The sequence below is a fragment of the Cervus elaphus genome, chromosome 10 (assembly GCF_910594005.1).
Source record: "Cervus elaphus chromosome 10, mCerEla1.1, whole genome shotgun sequence".
NCBI classification, from domain to species: domain Eukaryota; kingdom Metazoa; phylum Chordata; class Mammalia; order Artiodactyla; family Cervidae; genus Cervus; species Cervus elaphus.
Genome location: NC_057824.1, coordinates 16,396,155 through 16,416,422, shown reverse-complemented (window position 1 = coordinate 16,416,422; position 20,268 = coordinate 16,396,155). Strand labels below are relative to the sequence as shown.

At 60.7% G+C, this 20,268-nt stretch overlaps 1 protein-coding gene across 10 annotated transcripts in view; it reads right to left on the bottom strand.

Moving 5' to 3' along the window:
• The window catches only part of TSC2 (TSC complex subunit 2), a 29,805-nt gene extending 9,603 nt beyond the window's left edge, over positions 1-20,202 (bottom strand). For 5 of the 10 annotated variants that reach the window (XM_043915929.1, XM_043915928.1, XM_043915932.1 and 2 more), the window contains exons 1-24: positions 19,347-20,064; positions 18,238-18,324; positions 16,440-16,550; positions 15,586-15,730; positions 14,482-14,599; positions 14,039-14,087; positions 13,491-13,616; positions 13,095-13,168; positions 11,961-12,087; positions 11,077-11,220; positions 10,175-10,312; positions 9,564-9,667; positions 9,107-9,188; positions 7,931-8,086; positions 7,088-7,204; positions 5,653-5,775; positions 4,904-5,010; positions 4,572-4,722; positions 3,836-3,958; positions 3,244-3,378; positions 1,829-2,018; positions 926-1,019; positions 643-745; positions 332-426 (exon numbers count right to left, since the gene is read on the bottom strand). In XM_043915929.1, the coding sequence (XP_043771864.1) occupies positions 332-426; positions 643-745; positions 926-1,019; positions 1,829-2,018; positions 3,244-3,378; positions 3,836-3,958; positions 4,572-4,722; positions 4,904-5,010; positions 5,653-5,775; positions 7,088-7,204; positions 7,931-8,086; positions 9,107-9,188; positions 9,564-9,667; positions 10,175-10,312; positions 11,077-11,220; positions 11,961-12,087; positions 13,095-13,168; positions 13,491-13,616; positions 14,039-14,087; positions 14,482-14,599; positions 15,586-15,730; positions 16,440-16,550; positions 18,238-18,324; positions 19,347-19,484 (2,837 nt within the window). In that variant the 5' untranslated portion in view covers positions 19,485-20,064. The other 5 variants (XM_043915935.1, XM_043915937.1, XM_043915927.1 and 2 more) reach the window with 4 other exon arrangements.
• Between the last annotated feature and the right edge of the window lie 66 nt (positions 20,203-20,268).

Genomic DNA, 20,268 nt, shown 5'->3' with positions numbered 1-20,268 from the left:
AGTCAACCCTGGGCTCGTTCAGTGGAGTCAGCCCCAAATCCAGACGCCCTAGCACTACCTGGCATCCCAATCTCCAGCTCGGCGAGTCTATGCTTGCCCACCATCCAGGCAGGACCAGCCAGGATCCAGCACACAGGCTCAGCCAAAACGAGGCCACAGAGGGCACGGGCCTCTCTGGCGTTCTGGGACTGCTTGCCTCCCGAACCCAGGGCACCTGGCGCTCAGCACGGCTTCAGGGGGCTCGCCCTCAGCCACAGCCCGAATCCACTCCCTGGCCTTGTCACTGCGAGGCCCCGCTGGCAGGCCTGCCCCGCCCACACAGGTCCCGCACCTCTTGGGCCTCTCATTGAGACTGGTGCTCCGCGCTCTGAAGCTGTCCTTCTCGGGGGTGTCATCAAAGGACAGGAGGACGTTGGAGCGCAGACCCTGGCAGAGAGGAGCAGAGCTGAGCCACAGGCCAGGAGGCGCCCACAGGCTTTCTCCCGCTGCCCCTGCCAGGGCCACACAGGGACCCCGCGAGCCTGGGGCAAGCCACAGGCCCAGGACGTGGGTGCCATGAGTTGTGCCCCAAAGGTGCCCACCTCTCTCCCCCGCTGGTCACCCTGCTCCAGCTGTGGATGGCCAATGGCCTCGCCGGCTCACCTTGGTGATGTAAGGAACAAAGTCCTTCCGGAAGGGCAGGCGGCACCTGATGAACCACATGGCTATGACGTGATGGGCCAAGCACACGATGTACTGATTGAACCTGCCGAGGAGAAAAGGAGGTGCTGGCGGCCCAGGGAGGGACCCAGGGAAATGTGCCAGGAGGGAGGGCGGCAGGTCAGAGGTGCCAAGACCAGTGGGCCTTCTATGAGCAGAGGCCTCCAGCTGGCCCGGGGCACACCGAGGAGGCAGCGGCCTGCAGGGATGCACAGCCAGCACTTACTTAGAGGGGTTGGTATACGGCAGGGAAATGGCAAACACGCTGGCGTACTGCTCTGCTGCGAAGTTCCTGTAGAGGTGAGGCAACCTGGCCAGAGCTGCAACAAGGAGAACCAGTGAGGGGCCCGACGGCTGGGCAGACGGGCCCACAGCCACAGCAGGGCTGGGCGCCAGCGTCCTGTGCTGCGTGTCTAAAGCCAGCCCTGCTATCCCGACACGAGAAGGCAGCGAAGGAGCGAAGGGGGCAGTCCCCCCACCCCTGGGCCTTGGTTCCAAGGGCTGCAAACAACGGCCCCCTGGCTCCATACAGACTCACTTTATGACCTGTGAGCTAAGAACGCTTTCTACCTTTATAAAATGTTGTAAACAAAAAAAAATAAATAAATAAATAAAATGTTGTAAACAAAAAGAATATACAGTCACGGCTGGCCCCAGATGGCCTTTTACAGAAGCAAAGCCCTGCTCTGCTCCTGCTGTCCACGTGCCTGAGGCCTGCTGAGGACGAGATACCCAGGGACACTGGGGAGGAAGGGGCGAGCCAGGCACCCCCCAGCTCCTGGACACTCCAGCCTGAGAGGTGAGAGGCCCTCCGAGCTGTGCCTGTGCTGAGGGGACAAAGGGAAGGCTGAGAGCCAGGCCGAGCATGGGGCCCAGGGCCAGCCAACGGGCAGCTTCTGGCCACTGGCCCTCAGGGGCCAGGAAGGAAAGCCCTCAAGCAAGAGGGGTGGGGGGTGCAAGGGCCCTGAGGCTGCAGAGGGGCCCATGGGGCTCAGCACACCTACCCACACCAAGGGGAGGTGAGAGTCAGCAAGGATAAATTATTTCAGGCAAGGCGCAGCCCCAAACACGAGAGCCCACCCCACTGACACCCCTCCCGGCACACATGAGCACAGCCGCAGACACATACTGGACAGAAACTCGAGTAGCGGGATGGCCATGCTGGCTGTGGCCGAGATGTGTGTGAGCTTCACGACCAGGACGGGCAGCGCCTTGAGGATGACATCGGGCATCTCCACGCTGCACACGGCCAGGGCCACCACACACTGGCTGGCACAGCGGTAGATGAGGCCTTGTTCCAGGCAGTACACCATCTCCCGCTGTGGACGGCACGAGGACTCACACCAGGCCCTCCATAGGCTGGCCCGTGCCCCTGCCCCGTCCACAGAGAGCCCCTCTGGGGAGCCAGGGCCTGGTCTCTCCACCCCCACCCCAGAGGGGAAGGCCAAGGGCCTTATCCCAGGTCTCAGGGGCCCCAAGGCGGCAGCGCCACCAGCAGCTGACCCCCCCAAGCCCAGTGGACAGCGAGACCTCCCTGACGCCTCCCCACACACCCCCAGCCCACTCCAAAGCCAGGACATCCTGGGCTCAACTCCCTGGGCTCTTGAATCCCCAGCAGTCTGCCATGGCGAGGCGGCCAGGCCCACACCCACCCTGGGCCGAGTCCCCAAGAGACAAGTACCGGCTCAGGCCACAGCCTCGGGGCAAACCACCTGGGCCCTGGGTGATTCTGACCTCCTGCAGCCAGCGCCCCCGCTCAGTAACACTCTGGGCCTCACGGCTCCTTGGGGAAACTTCAGCCCAATATGGCCAGCTACCCCAGGAGTGCAGCCAGTGAAAACCAGGCCGGGCCACACAGGAGGAGCTGGGCTTACGTTCTCCTGGAGTGCGAGTGGGCAGTGAGGTGGGGAAGCCAGGCGCAGTGAGCCCCCACAGCACTGACCGGGAGCGTGGGCTCAGGGCCCACAAGGTCCTGCTCTAGCGCCTCGCCTTGCCCTGACCATCCCCACACTTCTGTTCCCTGCTCAATGAAGATAGAGTGACCAAGACAAGTGTTCGGAACTTAGAGTGAGGTGACAGCTCCTTGCAGGCCTTGCACCCAGCAGTGTGGACCTGAGGAGACAGGCTTTATCATGCGTGCTTGTTGCTCCTGATCACAGACGTGGAGGCAGAGAGAAGTGGGGGGCCCTCGGCCCACCCACCCTGCCTCTCCACACACGTCCACGTCAATCAAGAGGCTGAACACCAACCCTAAAGCTGGAGTAAAGACAAGCCAGGCAATGCTCCTTAAAAACAAAACGGGGCTACGTTGGGAGGGGACATTCAAGGGCTGCATAAGCCCATACCCGGAGAGAACTCGGGCGCATCAGTGAGTCCAAACGTCCGTGGTTCTAGGCTGAGCCAGCCCATGCCTGCGGTGGCCCCAGGAGGAAACAAAGCCAGCTGCCCTCGCCCTGGCCCAGCACCAGGTTATAAGGAAGACACTGGGCCGCTCTAGCTGAGGCCAGCATCCTGGGGACCAACTGTCCCTCTCCCGCCTGTTACCTGTCTAGTTTTGTCCAAGTAGTTGTGGTAAGAGATCAGTGCTGTCAGCACAGGAACCACAGCAAGATGCAGGTCGGTTCTGGAGAAGCCTTCCGGGGTGCCTCGGAGCCGCTCCAGGGTCTTGGGACCTGAAAGCTAACAGCCATAGCCCAGATGTGAAGCTCTGTCGGCAGAGAGATCAGGCCAGGTGGCCGGAGACCCAGGCAGGCCCCTGAGAATGGAGGCCCAGCGGGAGGATGGGCCAAAGGCCTGGGACCCTCCTGCTGCCTTATCTAACCAGCAGTCTGCTTTCTCGGAGCAGCAGGAGGACACCTGCTGACCCGCTAGGGAGACAGGAGACGGGATGCCCATATCACGGAGCTCCTTGGAGGAGCAGGGAGGAGTCAGGACCCCGTCCAGGCCTGTGAGCTCAGCCCTTTGCTGAGGCCCCTGATCCCCCACAGGTGAGCCAGACTGGACGACGGGGTCCTGAAGGCCCCTCCTGCGCTCCAGCCAGGGCCTGAGCCTCTGAGGCAAAATTGTTTGTGCTATACATGGCCCCGCGCACCCCCAGGCTCCGTGGACCAGGGGAGGGCCAAGGTGGAAGGCGCACCATGGAGCAGAGGGCAGCGGACAGCTGGTCGACGCTGCATGGGGAGGTGAAGATGAGGACCTTGTAGCGCAGCGACTCGGGCAGCTTGCTGAGCACCAGCTTCAGCACCTTCCAGTCGGACTCCTGCAGCAATGGGAGACGGATCTCAGGGCTGGGAGCTCCGTCTGGGCGGCAGCAGGGCTCGAACCTGCTCTCTTGCATGACTTGGCCCTCTGTCCCTGCAGCTCGCACTTGGGAGGGTCAGTCCTGGGCCGTGGCCGCTGCCTCCAGACGCCAGGTGGGCGGGAGGCCCAGCTCCAACTCCAGTGCAGGCAACTTACCCGCCCCACGGCCAGGCCCGGGTCCCTCCTGCCGCTGGAATCTCGCACCTTCCAAGACTGCCCTCAGCCACCTCCCTCACACCCCGTGACATAAAATGCCCCCATCCCCCTTGCCCCACATCGTCTGTCAGAGCCTCCCCCGAGGCACGCCCCACTCTACAGTCCAGCTGCCTGTCCACGTCCTTCACTCTTGTACCAAAACCACCTCCCAGAGGCCGAAGGCCTCCTGGGCTCCACACCCAGCTTCCAGGGATGCACTGCCCATTGCAGGCACTCAGCACCACACTACGGAACGACTGAGGGCCCTCAGGCTTGAGCGCCCTCCAAGGTCACCCACATGGGGAAGGGGCTGAGTGCCCGGGGAGCACCCACAAAGCTCAGTCTGACCCAGTGCAGCTGGGAGCCCGGCCCCTCACCTGCTTCAGACACTGCAGCAGAACACGGAAGAGCAGAGAGTAGGGCAGGGAGCCGAGACGCACGGCCGGGCCCGCGGGTGCGGGGCCAGGGGGCCCGGTGGGCGGGGACAGGGGCCCCCCAGCCTTCTTCTCAGAGCTCCTCTCCGTCTCCCTGTGGGAGCAGGCGGGACCTCGCTGAACCCAGAGCTCCCGCTCCAGCAGGCTAAGGATGGACGTAGGCCCCGAGCCCCAACCGGGGCTGTCCGCCGAGGCCTCTAGAGCCGTCTCCAGCCCCAGTGCCACCCCAGGGTGAGAGTAGCCAGCCACCACCCCGACCCGGGCCCCGGACGTACAGGTAGTCACAGACGCAGTAGGGGCTGAACCTCACGAGCCCATCCTTGCTGGGTAGGCCCAGGCGGTGCAGCGAGTCGGCCCGCAGCTGCAGCAGGAAGTCAAAGGCCTGCGGAGAGCGGACGGAGTGGTCCGACAGAGCAGGACACCGCTGCCCAGTCACGCAGGCTCTCGGCAGAGGTGGCCACCCCAACGGCAAACCCGCCCCAACTTCACGGCACCCGTGGCCTCCCCATGGGGCCTGTGACATCCCCACAACAGCTGGGCAACACCAGTCTCTTGCCCGGGGCAGGGAGCGGACGCCTGGCACCCGGCCAGGCAGCAATGCATGGCCTGGGGTACTGCCAGCAGAGCTCTACTCAGGACACCCTCACCCCCCAAACACAGAGGGCCGTCCCCTCAGGCAGACGCTCCATGAGGGACAGGGCTCCCCCTCCAGTCACCTCTGCTCACCCTGCCGCCAGCTCCCCAGGTGGAAGCTCAAGCCAGGGTGCCCCGCCCTGCCCTCCACCGCCAGGCTCTGGAGCACCAGGACCCCCTAGAAGTCAGGGCAATTCCCGCTCTCTGCCCCCATCTCAGAACCCCATGTGACTGAGAGGCACACAGACCACAGGCCAAGGAAGCAGCAGCCTCAGCTGGTGCAAAGGAGGGACAGTCTGCTACAGACCCCCTGGGGCCCCGCCACCCCTCCAGCCGGCAGTCATTGCGTTTACCAAGCCGGCTGCAGCTGCTGGGCGCCCTGGGCACACACCTGCAGACGGATGCTGCTGGCAATGGGCAGGGTGTAGCTGTGCTTGTAGTGGAGCTGAATGTGGCCGACCAGTGTCTCGTACACGCGTGTGGCATGGCTGGCGGGCAGGGCGTACAGCTTGGTCTGCAGAGAGAGTGCTGGTCACCGCGAGGCAGGAGGCCGAGATGCAGCCAGGGAGCCAGCACCATGGTGTCCCGGGGAGCAGCCAGGTAGGCACTGAGGTAACTGGCCACATCTACCACCCTGTACAAACCCTGCGAGCCACCAACGCCACTCTGGGGCTTCCTTCCACCGGTAGGGCCCCACATGCCCCGCCTTGGTGATGGTGAAACACCAGAGACAGTCACGCGTCTGTGTTGTCAAAGGGAATCAGATAAGAAATAGGAAAACTGCCCGACGCCTCAGCCATGTGAGGCAGAACGCACGTGTGCTGATGGAACCTTCTCAACACCACGAGGCGAAGTGGGACAAACGGGGTGGGGGATCACCCTGCACAGCAGGTGTGTGCACCCCATGCGGGCCCATGAAGGGGGCTGTCCCCTCACGGTGGGGCGGTCATTATCCCCGCCCCCTCCACAAGGTCAAGGAAACCTCCTGGCAGGCAAAGCCTGAGGGGCTGGGGAGGCAGATGGCGCTCAGGGCTGCCAGCAGCCTGGTTTGGGGAACGGGGTCAGGGGTTATGGGGTGGGCCTGGGGTCCCCTCTGTGGTACTCTAAGCCTTGGAGAAGACTTAAAACACGTATCACTGTACAGAGACACACACACACACGCGCGCGCGCGCGCGCGCTTGACAGCCCCAGGTCTCCAGGCTGGATTTCCAAGTGAGAGCAAGACCGTCTCTCCCTCTTTCCCCATAGCAGGGTTCTGGTCCATCCAGACCACAGGGCTCCTCAAGACCCCGCAAGTCAGCACACAGGGAGCACGAGGCTCCTGTCGACAAGACGCTCAGGAGGTGCCGCTCAGTGTCTGTAGCAAATACATTTTAAACTTCCACGTCAGGTAATAAAAGTCCACCATGTATAAACTTTACGGGAACCTTTCTACCATCAACGTTTTACAGAGTAGTTGATGATCCAACTGACTGAAACATTTCACTTTACAAAATACAGATCCTGGCAGGTGACCTTAAGTAGCACTGCAATGCTTTGTCCGTCAGCGATGGAGGGCTGGTGGCCACTGCCACCAGCCTGCCAGGATGTGAAGGGATGGCCACGGCACCAGCGACCCCAGGGGTACCACAACCGGGGGGCCAGACAGACGGCAGCGCTCCCTGCCTTCCTGGCCACGGGGACAGCTGAGGCAGTTCTGCACTGACTCGGGGCCTTGTCTACCCTGCCGTGAGGACTCTGACCTGGCCCCATGGCACCCAGGAGGCAGGACCACCTGCGGGAGTGCGCAGGTCCCCAGGGAGCAGCACCCTTGAGGCAGAGCCCACCTGAAGGATGACCAGGAGCCCCAGGACCGCAGTCTTCACGTCCTCCAAGGAGGCCGAGTATGCGGCCACATCCCTCTCCTCCAGCTCAGGGGGCGGCGAGAGGGAGCGGGCGATCACCTGCAGAGAGAAGACCTCCTCTAAACCCCAGCTCCGGGCTCCCTCAGGCAGCAACCATCACCTCCCCAGTTCTCTACCAGCGAGTGCGTTCTCCTCTGTTTCTCAGAAGGAAGGGAGCCATCCACCCAGTCAAGGCACAGATTAGAAACTGCTGCTGCTGCTAAGTCGCCTCAGTCGTGTCCGACTCTGTGCGACCCCATAGACGGCAGCCCACCAGCCTCCCCTGTCCCTGGGATTCTCCAGGCAAGAACACTGGAGTGGGTTGCCATTTGCTTCTCCAATGCATGAAAGTGAAAGTGAAGTCGCTTAGTCATATCCGACTCTTAGTGACCCCATGGACTGCAGCCCACCGGGCTCCTCTGTCCATGGGATTTTCCAGGCAAGAGTACTGGAGTGGGGTCAGAAACTGCATTTTTTTTTTTTGCAACGCATTTTAAAACTAAAAGAAAAGGGGGCTAGTTGTGCAGAACAACAATGGACCCAAGCCCTGCCCCAGCCAGCCCTTCCTGGAGCCAGAGAGACACGTCCCGGGGCCCCAGGCAGCAGGGCTGCAGCTGGCCTGGCCAGGCCTCCCAACCCCGGGAGGGAACCAGCGTCGGGGAGACTCAGGCAGTCACTCTGCAGAGAACACACGGCAGGTCCAGGGAACGCTGCTGCCTGCTGGGCTCCACCACCGGGAGGGGTCCCAGTGGCCGCCTGGGCCCCCCAGGTTCACGCGGCTCTCACTTTCTCAATGATGTCCAGTAGGCTGTTGAAGTGGTGGGTATGGCAGCCTTCGGCCAGATCTACCAGCAACTGGGTGGCCAGCTTCCGGACCTGGTGGTCTCTATCCTCAGGGATGTGGGAGAGCTGCGAGATGACCACTGAGTTGATAAGCTCCTCCTGCAGCAAGCACAAGAGCAACGAGGTGAGCCTCTGGCCATGGCCGAGATACACCAACATGTCATTCCAGACTTGGGACGACCCACGGCAGGGGTGTGCGAGAGCCAGAGGGGCGCTCGGCACAGCCCCTCAGCTCAGGACAATGACAGGTACACAGCGGTCCAGCGTGGGCAGAGTCCACGGGTGCAGGCTCAGACGTGAACACGGCAATGACTGTGTCCCCGCTCCCGCAGTGTCACGATTCAGAAGGACCCCATGCGGAGGGCCCTCTGCGTGTGCGCTGATATCACGGAGCCCACTGTCATGGGGCCGCAGGAGGCGCTTTAACAGAAGCAGCTACAAGGCACTATAGGAGCGGAGAACAAGACAAGATGACCCCAACACAAGGGACTTGGGAACCCAGAGGGCTTCCTGAAGAGGCAGTGCTGAGCTGGACTCTGAAGAGTGAATTCCAGCAGACAGAGATGCAGAGAAAGGGGAGGCTGAGAGGGCAGGCGGGGCCAACAGGTCCCAGGAGCAGCAGGCGCTACAGTGAGGCCGCCGTGAGGAAGGTGCTGGAAGAGGGGAGACACCTGGCGCCTGAGCGCCTCCCCCGGAGAAGGCAGCCCAGCAGGCGGGGCTATGGCTGCTCTGGAAAGAAGGGCAGCTTCTGGCCCCAAATCCAGAGAAGGATGCACCAGAAGGGAAGCAACACAGCAGAGAGGCAGGCACGGCGTGACCCCACCATGGCAGTGGGGGACCCACCCAGAGTCCGGAGGGCGAGCATGATCACAGAGTGAAAGGAAAACGTCCCCACACAAGTCTGTTTTCCTGAAGGCAGGGGCTGTGCCCTCCTGGCCTCTCAGCCATAGGCCTGGCAGGAGGGAGGGAGGGAGGGGTCAACGAGGAAACAAAGCCTGCCACTGAGGGGCCCCAAGAAGGGCCATAGGCTGCTTCTGAGGCCAGCAGTGCCCTGCACGGCCCTCGGAGGCCACCCCGCCCCCGCCGCCCCAGGGCTCCCGCGGCGGCCCAGGCACGCACCTCGTAGAACTGCCTGTTGATGAGCAGCACGAAGGACAGGACGTCCAGCACCTTGATGCGCACGGCGCTGCGTGACTCACTCCTGGGGGCGGGGCACACTGCTGGGCTGGGCAGGTACACCAGCCGCCACCTCCCCCGCACCAGCCTGAGGTCCGAGGGTTCCTCTGGGCACCCCACCCCGACCCGCCTCGGCGGCAGGCGAGACTGAATCCAGATTCTTGCCGCCTGGACCCAGCACAGCAACATGCACACCCAGAACAGGTGAAAGGCAGAGCACCTGGCCCTCAGAGATGGCCTCTTTCCAGACAACCACCCCACAGGAGCAGCAAGCGCAGCGGCCTCAGGGGACTGACTGTCTGTCTGTCCTACTGGAAGACAAACCCTCTCCCATGCAGTGAGAACCGTCACATTCAAGAACCAGGGAAGAAAGTGCTAACTGTCCTGGTCGTGCACCTACCTGAAGAACCTCTCCATCAGCAGCTGCAGGTTGTGGATCCAGCCGTCCTTCGCTGGATGGATGGACTGAGCCCTGTAGGTTATTAAGTTTAAGAGGGAGGACTCCTGTCAAAAGAAGAAAGACCTGGGGTTAAGAAGCCGCTCAGCCCTTTCCGAGATTTTCTCATAAACCCAGCCCCACGCTGCTGGCCTAGGAGACGAGCCACGCCAGGACACAGGGAGGGAGCCTACACGATAGAGGCTCTGCTGGCCTCAGTGAGGACTCACTGAACACCCACGTGAAAGCCTGGCATCAGGCTAGCCTCTCTGTGCCAGGACGGCCTGCGGCGCGGGGAGCAGACACGCCGAGCACGGAACTGCCAGGCATCCATCTCCCACCACCGAGGTGGGCGGAGATGGAGTTGAGCTGTGCGGAGCACCCAGGCCCGCACGCCTCCAGCCTGCTGACGCCTGTAGACACCACTGCTGGGGCACAAACCCCAGGGGAACAGGAGCCTGCCCGGGCCTTTACTTCAAACTCATGGAGAACCTCCCCCAGACCCACACAGCACCCCTGCCAACCACCTGACCTAAACCCCAGCCCCACTGTGGTGAGGAGAGAGGTGGTCTTACAGGCCTCTGGTCCGCACACCTCTCCACGAGCTCAAAGTATCTCTCCTGCGAGCCATGAAACTCATTCTGGTCACACAGCTCCTCCACTGTGCTCAGCAGGTCATGCACGATGGCGCTCAGCTCTGGGCTGTCCAGGCTCTGCAACACGGGGATGCCGGCACTCAGGAAGGAGCCCACCTCCCTGCCAGGACTCGGCATTGGAGTCCTCAGCTCAAGGCAGCTGGGTCCAGACTCCAGCTCTCCAGCCAGGCGGGGGCATAACTGCCCCGTGCTGGGTGTGCCAGGCACTGCACTGCTCCTGCCCACTCAGAATGGTGGGTCCCATGGAGTACTGGTGCTGCCTGCAGAGTGGGCCGCCCCCAGGATCTCGCACCTTCTGGGGGCCCCGTGGCACAGTCTTCCAGCCCATCCCTCCAAGATTAAGCACTGCCTGAATAGTCAGCACCCACCCCTCAGGGACGGGAGCCCAGGCCCCACTGAGTTCCAGTCCTTCCCCCCATGGGAGGCCCAGGCCCGAGCCTGCGTTGTGTGTGCCCGCCTCTCCTCACAGCCCCTGCTCGAGCACATCCTCCTTCCCGCCACGGGCAACGCCTTCCTCCAAAGGTCCACCAAAACGGCGGGCAGGAACTGTCTTCAGGGTCTACTTGCGGCCGTGGGGGTGACCCGGCAGGTTACACTGTCCATCCTGACTGATGCAGCTCCCACCCCCTGCCCACCTACGACACAGTCCTGCTCCAGCTGACAGAGCGTGTTTGGGAAAAACAGCCATCTTCAGTGGACCACGAGCTGACAGCCCTGAAAATCATCAGGGGACGTGGTGCAGCGGGCTCTGAGGGAGGGCCCTCCCGGCTGACCAGTCCATAGTCCCGGTCTCCCCATGCCAGCCTTCCTGCCCACCTCACCTGGAGCTGCTGGAGCAGACGCTCGATGATGTTCAGCAGGATGTCCCAGGTCACAGCCTGGAGATCCCTCCTGTACTTCTTGATGAGTCTGGTTATGGAGAGGACAATCTCGTAGGACACCACCTCATTCGGACAGGTCATGGCCTGGAACACGGGGCATGTGGTGGTCAGCTCCTGCTAGATCTCGCAAAGGAAGCCCCAGCACACAGCCCTCCCTCGGAACACAGCCTGAGACACTTCGCTTCCACACATCTCATGGGCCACAGAAACAGCACCTCAGGAGCCCAGAAGTGTGTATTCTATGCTGGCTCCAAAGGGCCTGATGGAGCCAGACCGTTCACTTCAAATTCTGGGCCCCGAATGACCGGCCTCATGAAACGCAAGCCATGCATAGAGAGCATGCCCTCCCCAGCCAGGACAACCCTGATCAGGATGCGGTGCAAGCCTGGACACCACCCAGCTCATCCGTTCGTCTGGTAAGCTGAGGAGAGTGTGATCGCCCCAGCTCACGAGAATGCCGTGACAACTACGTGAAAACACACAACAAAGTGCTCCAGACCCCACTAGGCAATGCAGAGACATGAGCTACCATCTCTGGCCCCATTCTAGAATAAGTGCAAGGCTGCCACTTGACCAAGGGAACTGTCAAAAGCAAGCATGCGGCTATCCCCAAGGGACTCTTGAGCAGTCCTGATGTTAATCGGCAGAAAATGAAATTCATAAAGTATAACATCTGCTTGCGAATGAACCCTTCAAAGGCCCCACGTCTCATCCCTACAGGCAAAGCCCTGTCCCTGCAGCAGACTCCAATCTGACAGGCCTGACCCAGCTGAGGGGAACCCCCCCACACTCGCCAGCCTACCATGGTGCGGAAACTAAGTTACCTCATAAAACGATGGCAACACAGATGTTGGGGAGTTCTTGAGAGAATAGAGCCGGTGGGCACCCCAGAGAGCCATGCCAACAAAGAACACGGCTCCTCTCAGCAGCGGTGCATCCTCCATGTAGGCTCTGCAAGTATCCCCGGGAACACAGGACATGAGCAGAGGGCAGCCCAGTGTCTGTCAGGCTCCAGCAGCTTCTCCAGAGGTCCCTATGCTTCTGAGGTGGGAGCCGAGTAGGGGAAGGGATTGCACAGGGGGCTCAGGGCAGCACAACTATGCAGCCTGTTCTCACATTTGCTCAACAGTCATCACGCTGACCGGCTGAGGAGCCACACGAGCTGCCAGGACACAAAGGCCCTCGGCCTCGTGGTGCCGACAGCCTCGGAGAAACAGGTGTGACCCAAATGACTGCGTAAACTAACGCTAGGGACCCCCTCAGGTTACAGCTGAGGAGGAGCCGTGGGACGTGAGAGCAGACCTGCTCGGACCATCGGGGAACCAGGCACAACACTGAGATGTCAAGGACACTCAGAGAAACTCAACCCAGGCGGCAGGACATTCCAGCAAGACGAACAGTAGTGCAAGGCCCAGGGTGGCCAGCAGAAAGGCAAGACGGAGGAACAAGAGGCTCACAGGCTGAGGGCACTAGGAGCCACTGTGGCTTTAGGCAGAGAAGGACACCGTCAGATCTGTGTGGCTGCCGTGTGGAGGACTGGACTTGGGAGGCCAAGAGTGGGTGCAGGAGAGCAGTGAGCAGGTGAGCGCTGAGGGTGCGGGTGGGGCCGGGGAGTGGACCGATGAACCATCTCAGGGCAGAAGTGACCGGCCCTGTGATGGTCTGGCTGCGGGAAGTGAGGCAGGCCTGGGGATGCGGCCCTGCTGGAGGAGGTCCATGTGTGGAGGGGGGTCGGGAGCTCAGGCTGAGTATCCTGACTTCACCAGCAGGAGGAGGACAGGAGCAGAAGACGTATGCCCCAGCTTAGCGCTCCCTTATGGAGCAGCCCCCCACCAGCCCAGGAAGCTCCCATCAGCCTGTGCTGGGCCAGAGCCCACATGGGGAGCCCTCCTGGGGATCCCCGCGGCCCCCGAGCTGCCCGCACCCTCGCCCACAGGGGCCGGGCGACCCGCACTCACCTGTCCTCCATGATGCGGCACATGTGGTAGATGGCACTGTGGCCCAGGTGGGTGCCCAGGAGGTTGCGCATCAGCTGGGAAGGGACACGCTGCCGTCGGACGGGCAGACACGAGCCCCAGGCCTCATACGGCCACGCCCTGCAGCCCTCCACGCCCAGCTGCTCTCCGCCACCTCCTCCCAGACACAGGTACCCGAGTTTGCCCTCAAAATGCCACCAAACCCTGGCCTCCGCTCGGCCACTGGGAAAATGCATTGGCTTCCCTTAGCAGGCCACTGTCTGGGAGTGCCGGGAGCCAGAGGCCATTCACTGCACGCCAGACGGCCCTTGTCCCATGCTCGGGCTGACTTATCACCTCCCCTGGGAAGTCTCTGTGGAATGGAAGTGGAGACCCTACCTTCCAGCAAGGCTCACAGAGCTCCTTGACGTTGATGGTGCGGCAGAGGGTGACGATGAACAGGGGGAGGCTCTCGGCAGGCAGACAGTTGTAGCAGACCACGGCATCCAGCACCTGCAGAGACACCTGGGGGGCGGAGAGAGGGTCAAGCCGGCCCTGCCTCCTGCCTGCAGGGATGGCACACCTCCACCACTTCCCACCGATGACCCTTTGGCCAGTGACGATCGCCCTCCCTTTGCCAAAGTGGCCCTCCTGGGACCCTCAGAGTCAGTGAGTGTCTGGGAGGCCCTGCTCCATCCTAGTCACAGTGGGTCATCCCGTCATAAACCATGACCCCACAACAGACGTCACCCAACTGGCCTTCCTTACAGGAGAGTCCTGAGGCTCAGAGAGGCCAAGCAGCATGCCAGAGGCCACCCAGCTGGTGAGCGGCAGCACAGGGCTTGACCCCAGGGCCCAGGGTCTCAGTTGCAACACCACCTGGCCTGCCCAGGAGGGTGGAAGGGACCGTCCCTGGGGGGAGGGGGGCCTTGTGGGGGGTTACTGACCTCTATGTCCACGGAGGACACAGTCTGGACACACAGCAGGCAGACCATGCTGGGGAAGAAGCACAAGGCAGCTGAGAGGACACTGCCCAGAGGCCAGGTGGCTCCACTCTACTTCCTGCTTCCTCGACAAAGTCAGTTAAAAGGGCGGCTTGCCCTCCCTCAGGGCCCGCCTCCCCACCACTGCTCGTGCGCGTGCGGGGTATGCAGCACCAACACCGCACCCCTGCCTGCAGGCTGCAGTGTTCTGAACAAGTGACGAGAAACAGTAAACCAGTCACCAAGTGACGTCACACATGTCACAAATGCCATGTGGAAAATGGCTCTGGCCACTTCCAATGTCTCATTTAATGGTTTCAACAGCTTTATTCACCCTGCAGAGCTGAACTGCCGGCATGAGACAGTGAGACTGTGATCAGGCCAACGTGACTGAAAGGCTTTCTTACTGGACCATGGATGCGATGTATTCATCAAGGTAACAGCTATTGAATTTGACTAAGTTCACGAGCACCAGGAGGAATTCGGAGGACAGGCCGACATCCATCCACTGCAGGACAAAGTCCGCTGGGGAGAAGAGAGCACCGTCCATACAACTCACCCCCTCCCCAGGAAACCGTGTCCCCATCCCATTCACTGCTGGAAACCACATCAATGGTCCCCAGGGAATGACAGGCGGGCCACCAGGGTGCTGACGGCAGCTGAGCTGGAGCCCCAGCAGGCCAGCGAGTCACAGGAGCTCACCAGCACCCAGGTGCATGCAGGGTCTGGGCTGGGGAATGGGTAGCCTTTGTGCATCTGATGCTCACAGATGCTTACCCCTGATGCTGGGGGTGCAAACAGGGAGTAAGAGTCTAGGAGGGCCTCCCCCGACAAGAGACACAAGCACTGCTCAGTTCCTAGCCAAATAAACTTGGACAGAAAACGTGACCACTGCCTTAGCGTCAGCACCTGTGCCAGAGCAGGGCCGACAGCTGAGGCCCATTTTCTAATTTACGGAACAGCAAGGCCCAAGTCAGATTCACTTCTTCCTCTGCCCTTCTCTCCCCACAGCAGTGACATGAACTCTAAAGATCATGGAAACTCACACTGTAAGGACAACAGGGAGGACGGCCAGCTAAGGGAAGGATTAGGAGGCCAGACTCGCGTGAAGGGGAAGAAGGAAGACAGGCAAGGTGGCCCTGGGCCCCAGAAACCTCAGGACACTCTGGGCAAGACCCAGCCTGAGGCCTGGGTTGACAGCACGCTCTCCAACAACAAAACTCAGACCACCTCCTGCCTGCCCAAAAGACATGTCCAGACCCTAGTCCCCAGAGGTCAGAGCCAGCAGGTCTGGAGCGAAGCCCAGAACTGTGCATTTTCAACAAGCTCCCCAGGAGCTCTGGGCAGCTGAAGCAGGCTGCACACAGGTAAGCAGACCTGGGTGCTGCAGTGCCCTCTTCAGGCCGCCCTTGTGAACTGCAGCTCTCCCTCTGGACCCCGAGGCCTTGTGTATCTCGGATTAAATCTGATCACCAAGGCCAGAGAAACCTCACACCCAATGTGGCACCCACCCAGCTCTTCTTCCAAGTAGGTGATGTGTCTCCCATTGTCTGTGAGGGCCTTGAAAACTTCCAGTCTCTCGTGGAGGTCTTCATTAGAGGGGTAATCCTTAATGACCTTGAAGAAGAGGGCCCTGAGAACGCCCAGGCGGTCCCCCTGAAGACAAAACCATGGGGTCAGCAGTCAGGATCCCCTGGGTTTCCCAGGCAGCTGTGAGAAGTTCTGGAAGTGCCACGGGCCCCAAGACTCCCAGCCCTGGGGCTGTCTCCCTCCCCTAGGAAGCAGCTGTGAGGGACCAGATGGGGAGGGGATCGGGCACGCTGGTCATCAGCTGACCTGTGTGTGGAGCACCTACTAGGTGCCCAGGTCTAGACACGGGGGCAGGCACTCAGCAGGGGCCAATGCACCCCACCCTCAAGGGGTGCTCACGCAATGACAACAGCGGCCTAGCCAAGCTGAGGTGGGGGCTTCTCGGAGCAGGGGTGGAGGGCGTGGAGGAAACCAGCCAGGAGGAGAGGGGACCGCCCGGGCAGGAATGGCGAGGGGCGGCCTGGGTGTTCCAGCAGGGCCGGACCCCAGGGAGCAGGGGCGGGAGGTGAGAGCAAGACAGCAACGGCACACTTGTGCCAGCACCACTCCTCACGCGGCACAGACTGCCTCGTTTACGCCCCAGAGGAGGAGGAGGGACAAGCACCCTCACTGGACAGGGGAGGTGGCGGTGGCTTGTGCGGGTCACAGAGATCGGAGGGGTGACACACGTGCCCACACGAGCAGTGCGGCTGCGGGGCGCTGGGCACCAGCCGACTTGTGCGGGGTGCCGCCACTAGACGCGAGTCCGGCGTGCTCAGCACGCGGCCGCCCTTACCTGCCCCTGCACGATGGCCTTCAGCAGGGCCAGCACCGCATGCCGAGCCTCGGGCGGCCGCTCTGGCTGCAGCAGGTCCGAGACAGCCTTCCAGAGTGCTTCCACTGCATGCTACCCGGCAGAGAGGGGATGGCGATTGGTGTGCTGGCCCCTCAGCTCAGAGGACAGTCTCATGGGCACAGGACAGAGCAGAACAACATGCTCTTCTGACTTGAACTCGCTTCTCTAAAGCCCTCATGTACATGTCACAGCCTGCAGCGAGCATGAGCCTGACCAGGGGAACCTTCAAGCCTGACCAAGCGCCTTCAAACCCTAGCCGGTCCTTTAACCCTCACCAGGCCATAGGCTGAGGGCAGGGAGGAGGGCAGGTGGGCCAGGGAGGCTGTCCTGGCTGCCCCTGGAGGTCAGCAGGGAGTTCCCAGAGCTTGCTCAGCCTCTCTGGGCAGTCACCTGAACACGCTCAGAACCAGCAGTGCCAGAGTGATCCCCGGGCCTGCGACCTGACCCAGGAGCCCCGTGCTCTGGTTCCCCCTAGTGTGAACAAGCCAGCTTTGGGCTACTTAGCACTCTACCCCAACTCTGCCTCTGCTAAGTACTCTGTGCAGGTTCTGGAATCTGCTTTCTAAGTCTACCCAGCCCACGAGGGAACTGAGCCCTTTCCCCAGAGCTCTTTGAATCAGCCTCTCATATCACCTTCCTTTCCCCACTTCAGCCAAGGTTTCCAGACCAGTCACCCTTTCCTGCACTCACTCCTCTTAAGAGGGGGGCTAAAATGTCTTATAGATGCAGTCTGACCAACACTCCGACCAACTCCAGACACCTCGGAACCTCCCCTCCTCTGTCCCATTCCCTGTACTCCTCCCGATGCAACCTGAGCCCCCAGTCTACCCGGGCCTCTGAGGCCGAGCCGCGCATTCACTAGACGGCACCCCGGTCATGGCTCCCTTTTCTGCACTCACACCGACAACTCTGAGAACTCTGACGCCTATCCTCACATTTATCCCTGGTGAAGTGCAGCCTGCACGTTTCAGATGGTCTGCAGAGGATACAGGGGTCACTCTCCCCCAAGCAGATCTGAACCCGCCACGTATGAGACCCACGTCTAGCCCTGTGTCACTCGCACAGAAGTGGGGCGGCAAGGCGAGTGCACAGACCTGGAGGAACTCTAACAGCAGCGCCCCCTCTGTCCACAGGACGTGGGAAAGAGCCTGGAAGCACCTGTCAGAAATAAACATGCCTACATCTGTGAGGCTGCTTAATGCCACCCAAACGTCTCTCCCCAAAAGACTCTCCTGCAAGTGTGTAATGTGAGAGGACAGTGACCGTGCATTTCTGTAAGCCACCGCAAAACCTCTCCCGAATCTGCTAAAAGAGCCTAACCCCTTGCTCCCCATCTCCACACGGAACTGGCCTCTCAGAGTTGTGCTCAGGACATTTCCAGAAGCTTCCCTATCACTAAGTGAAAGAAGTCTCTCAGTCGTGTCCGACTCTTTGCGACCCTATGGACTATACAGTCCATGGAATTCTCCAAGCCAGAATACTGGAGTGGGCTTTCCCTTCTCCAGCAGATCTTCCCAACCCAGAGATCGAACCCAGGTGTCCTGCATGGCAGGATTTTTTTACCAGCTGAGCCACCAGGGAACCTCTCCCCATCACTAAGACAAGACTAAATTTCTCAAACGGTGTGCAACAGTTCCTTAGCAAAGTCAGCTGTTAGTCCTGCTCCTAGAAAAAGCCAAATCAGCCTTTAGTGCAGTTCACATGAATCTGTCCCGTCACCCACTCGAGACACACCTACCTCTTCGAATTTCTTCGTTCTGGCAACCTCACAGATCTGCCCTATCACCCGGATGCGATTGTTGAGGCCACATTCAACACTCAGCTCCTGGAGAGATAAAGAAGGCAAGGGGGTCCCGGCTCAGGGACCAGGTCTCCTTACCTGTGAATCACAGGGCACTCTAAGAACTGCCCTGTCTTACCAACACTGGAGACGTACAGCAGACCTCTTGAAACCAGGAATCACTAGTTGACCACTCCCACCTTAAGGGAGTGAGAACAAACAACTTTTTTTTTCACAGCTACAGTTTTTTTCACTAAAAAAAAACCTCACATATGAAACTCACCATTGTAATGACTTTAAACCGTATAATTCAGCTTTTAGTATATTCAGTACTTGCAACCAGATCCACTAATTCCAGAACATTTTCATCACCTCAAAAGGAAGCTTCACTCCTCATCCCCTCCTCATCCAAGCCCTGGCAAAAACTAATCTACTTTGTCTCTATGGGTTTGCTTATTCTAGACACTTCATATATACACAATCATACATTAATGTGAGACTTTGCGATTGGCTTCTGTCACTTAGAATGTTTTCAAAGTTCATTCATGCTTTTGCATGTTATCAGTGCTTCATTCTTTTTGGCAAATAACAGTCTCTCCATCCTATGGATGTATCTATCGTATTTTGCTGACACCTTCATCAACTGATGAGCATGTTGGTTGTTTCTGGACAGGAAACTTTAAAAGCACAAAAATTCAACATTATTTATGGGCAAAGCACTGACTAGGCACGTGCTGGGAGAGTCTAACACACGCAAAAGAGTGAAGACTTACATCTTCCAGGAACTCTCAAATTATCAGTTACACCTGGGCATAATCCTAATCACCTGCAGAGACCGTGGTGTTCTGGTCACATCTAGTGAAACAGATTTTCTTAACATCAACATCTGAATACGAACTCCAGTGTACTGGACCAAGTCCCCAAGATCCTGACTTCCTGAATACCCAGAGGAAAACCATCACCACCATGATGCTGGGGACAGCAGCCCCACAGAACCTGGAGACAGGTCAAACTCAGCGTTCCCTGCACCTCCCATTCAGCAGAGAAGACCCAGGCAGCTCACTCACTCTCAGGATTTCCGCGGTGATGATAAACTCAGTCTGTTTGCCCTCTGCAGACCTGGGATTTGGCCGTGGAGTCCCCAGTCCCAACAGAATCTTGAACTTCTCCTTCAAGCCTGAATCTTTGCTTGCTGGCTTAGCCATGCTGGGCAAGGACGCACCAGAGGACTCCTCTGTGCCGAGAATCAGGCAGAGACCTCAGGAACGACTCTGCCCGCCCGCCCCCCAGCGGACCGCCGGCCGCCCGCGGACCCTAGGTTCCCGGTGTGCACGACCTTTCTTCCTCCCACAGCCCCCTGGAGACCTCCACCACAGCCAGGCGGTCCCAGCCAGAAATAAACCCATGAAGGGCCCGGCCGTCCGCCCGCGCCTCCTGACTCAGTGCGTGCGGTGAGAGAGGGGCCCCGGACGGCCGCCGCGGGGTCCAGGGAGCCCCGATGTCTGCCGTCTCTCTTCGCCCCGTGTGTGGGAGGACTGTCGGGGGGACGCCAGGAACAGGGACCACCCCCCTCCGCAACCGCCACGGACTTAAAGCCAAGGAATGCTTGGAGCTCCAGGGTCAGCCTGAGGTGGGCGCGCCCGAGGGCCGGGCGCGACACCGCGGGGTCCGCCCCCGCCGCCTCAGCGCGGGGCAGGCCTGGAGGGGCAAACGTCCCCCGCCGTCCCGTCGGGGCCGGCCACCCCGCGGGCCGAGCCGGCGCCTGCGGCCCGGACGCCGCGAGCCACTCACCACTCACCCCGCCCGCCGCGCGCCGGGCTGTCCCGGGGCGGAGAACCCAGCACACCCCGGGCCACAGGCCGCCGCCGGAAGCGCGACCCGCACTTCCGGCCGTGGGAGGGGACTGTGGGAGGGAGCCGAGGGCCGCCGCAGCGCTTGCTGGGAGGCGTAGTCCTGGGCAGCTCTCTGTCCCGAAGGCCGGGCGAAGGG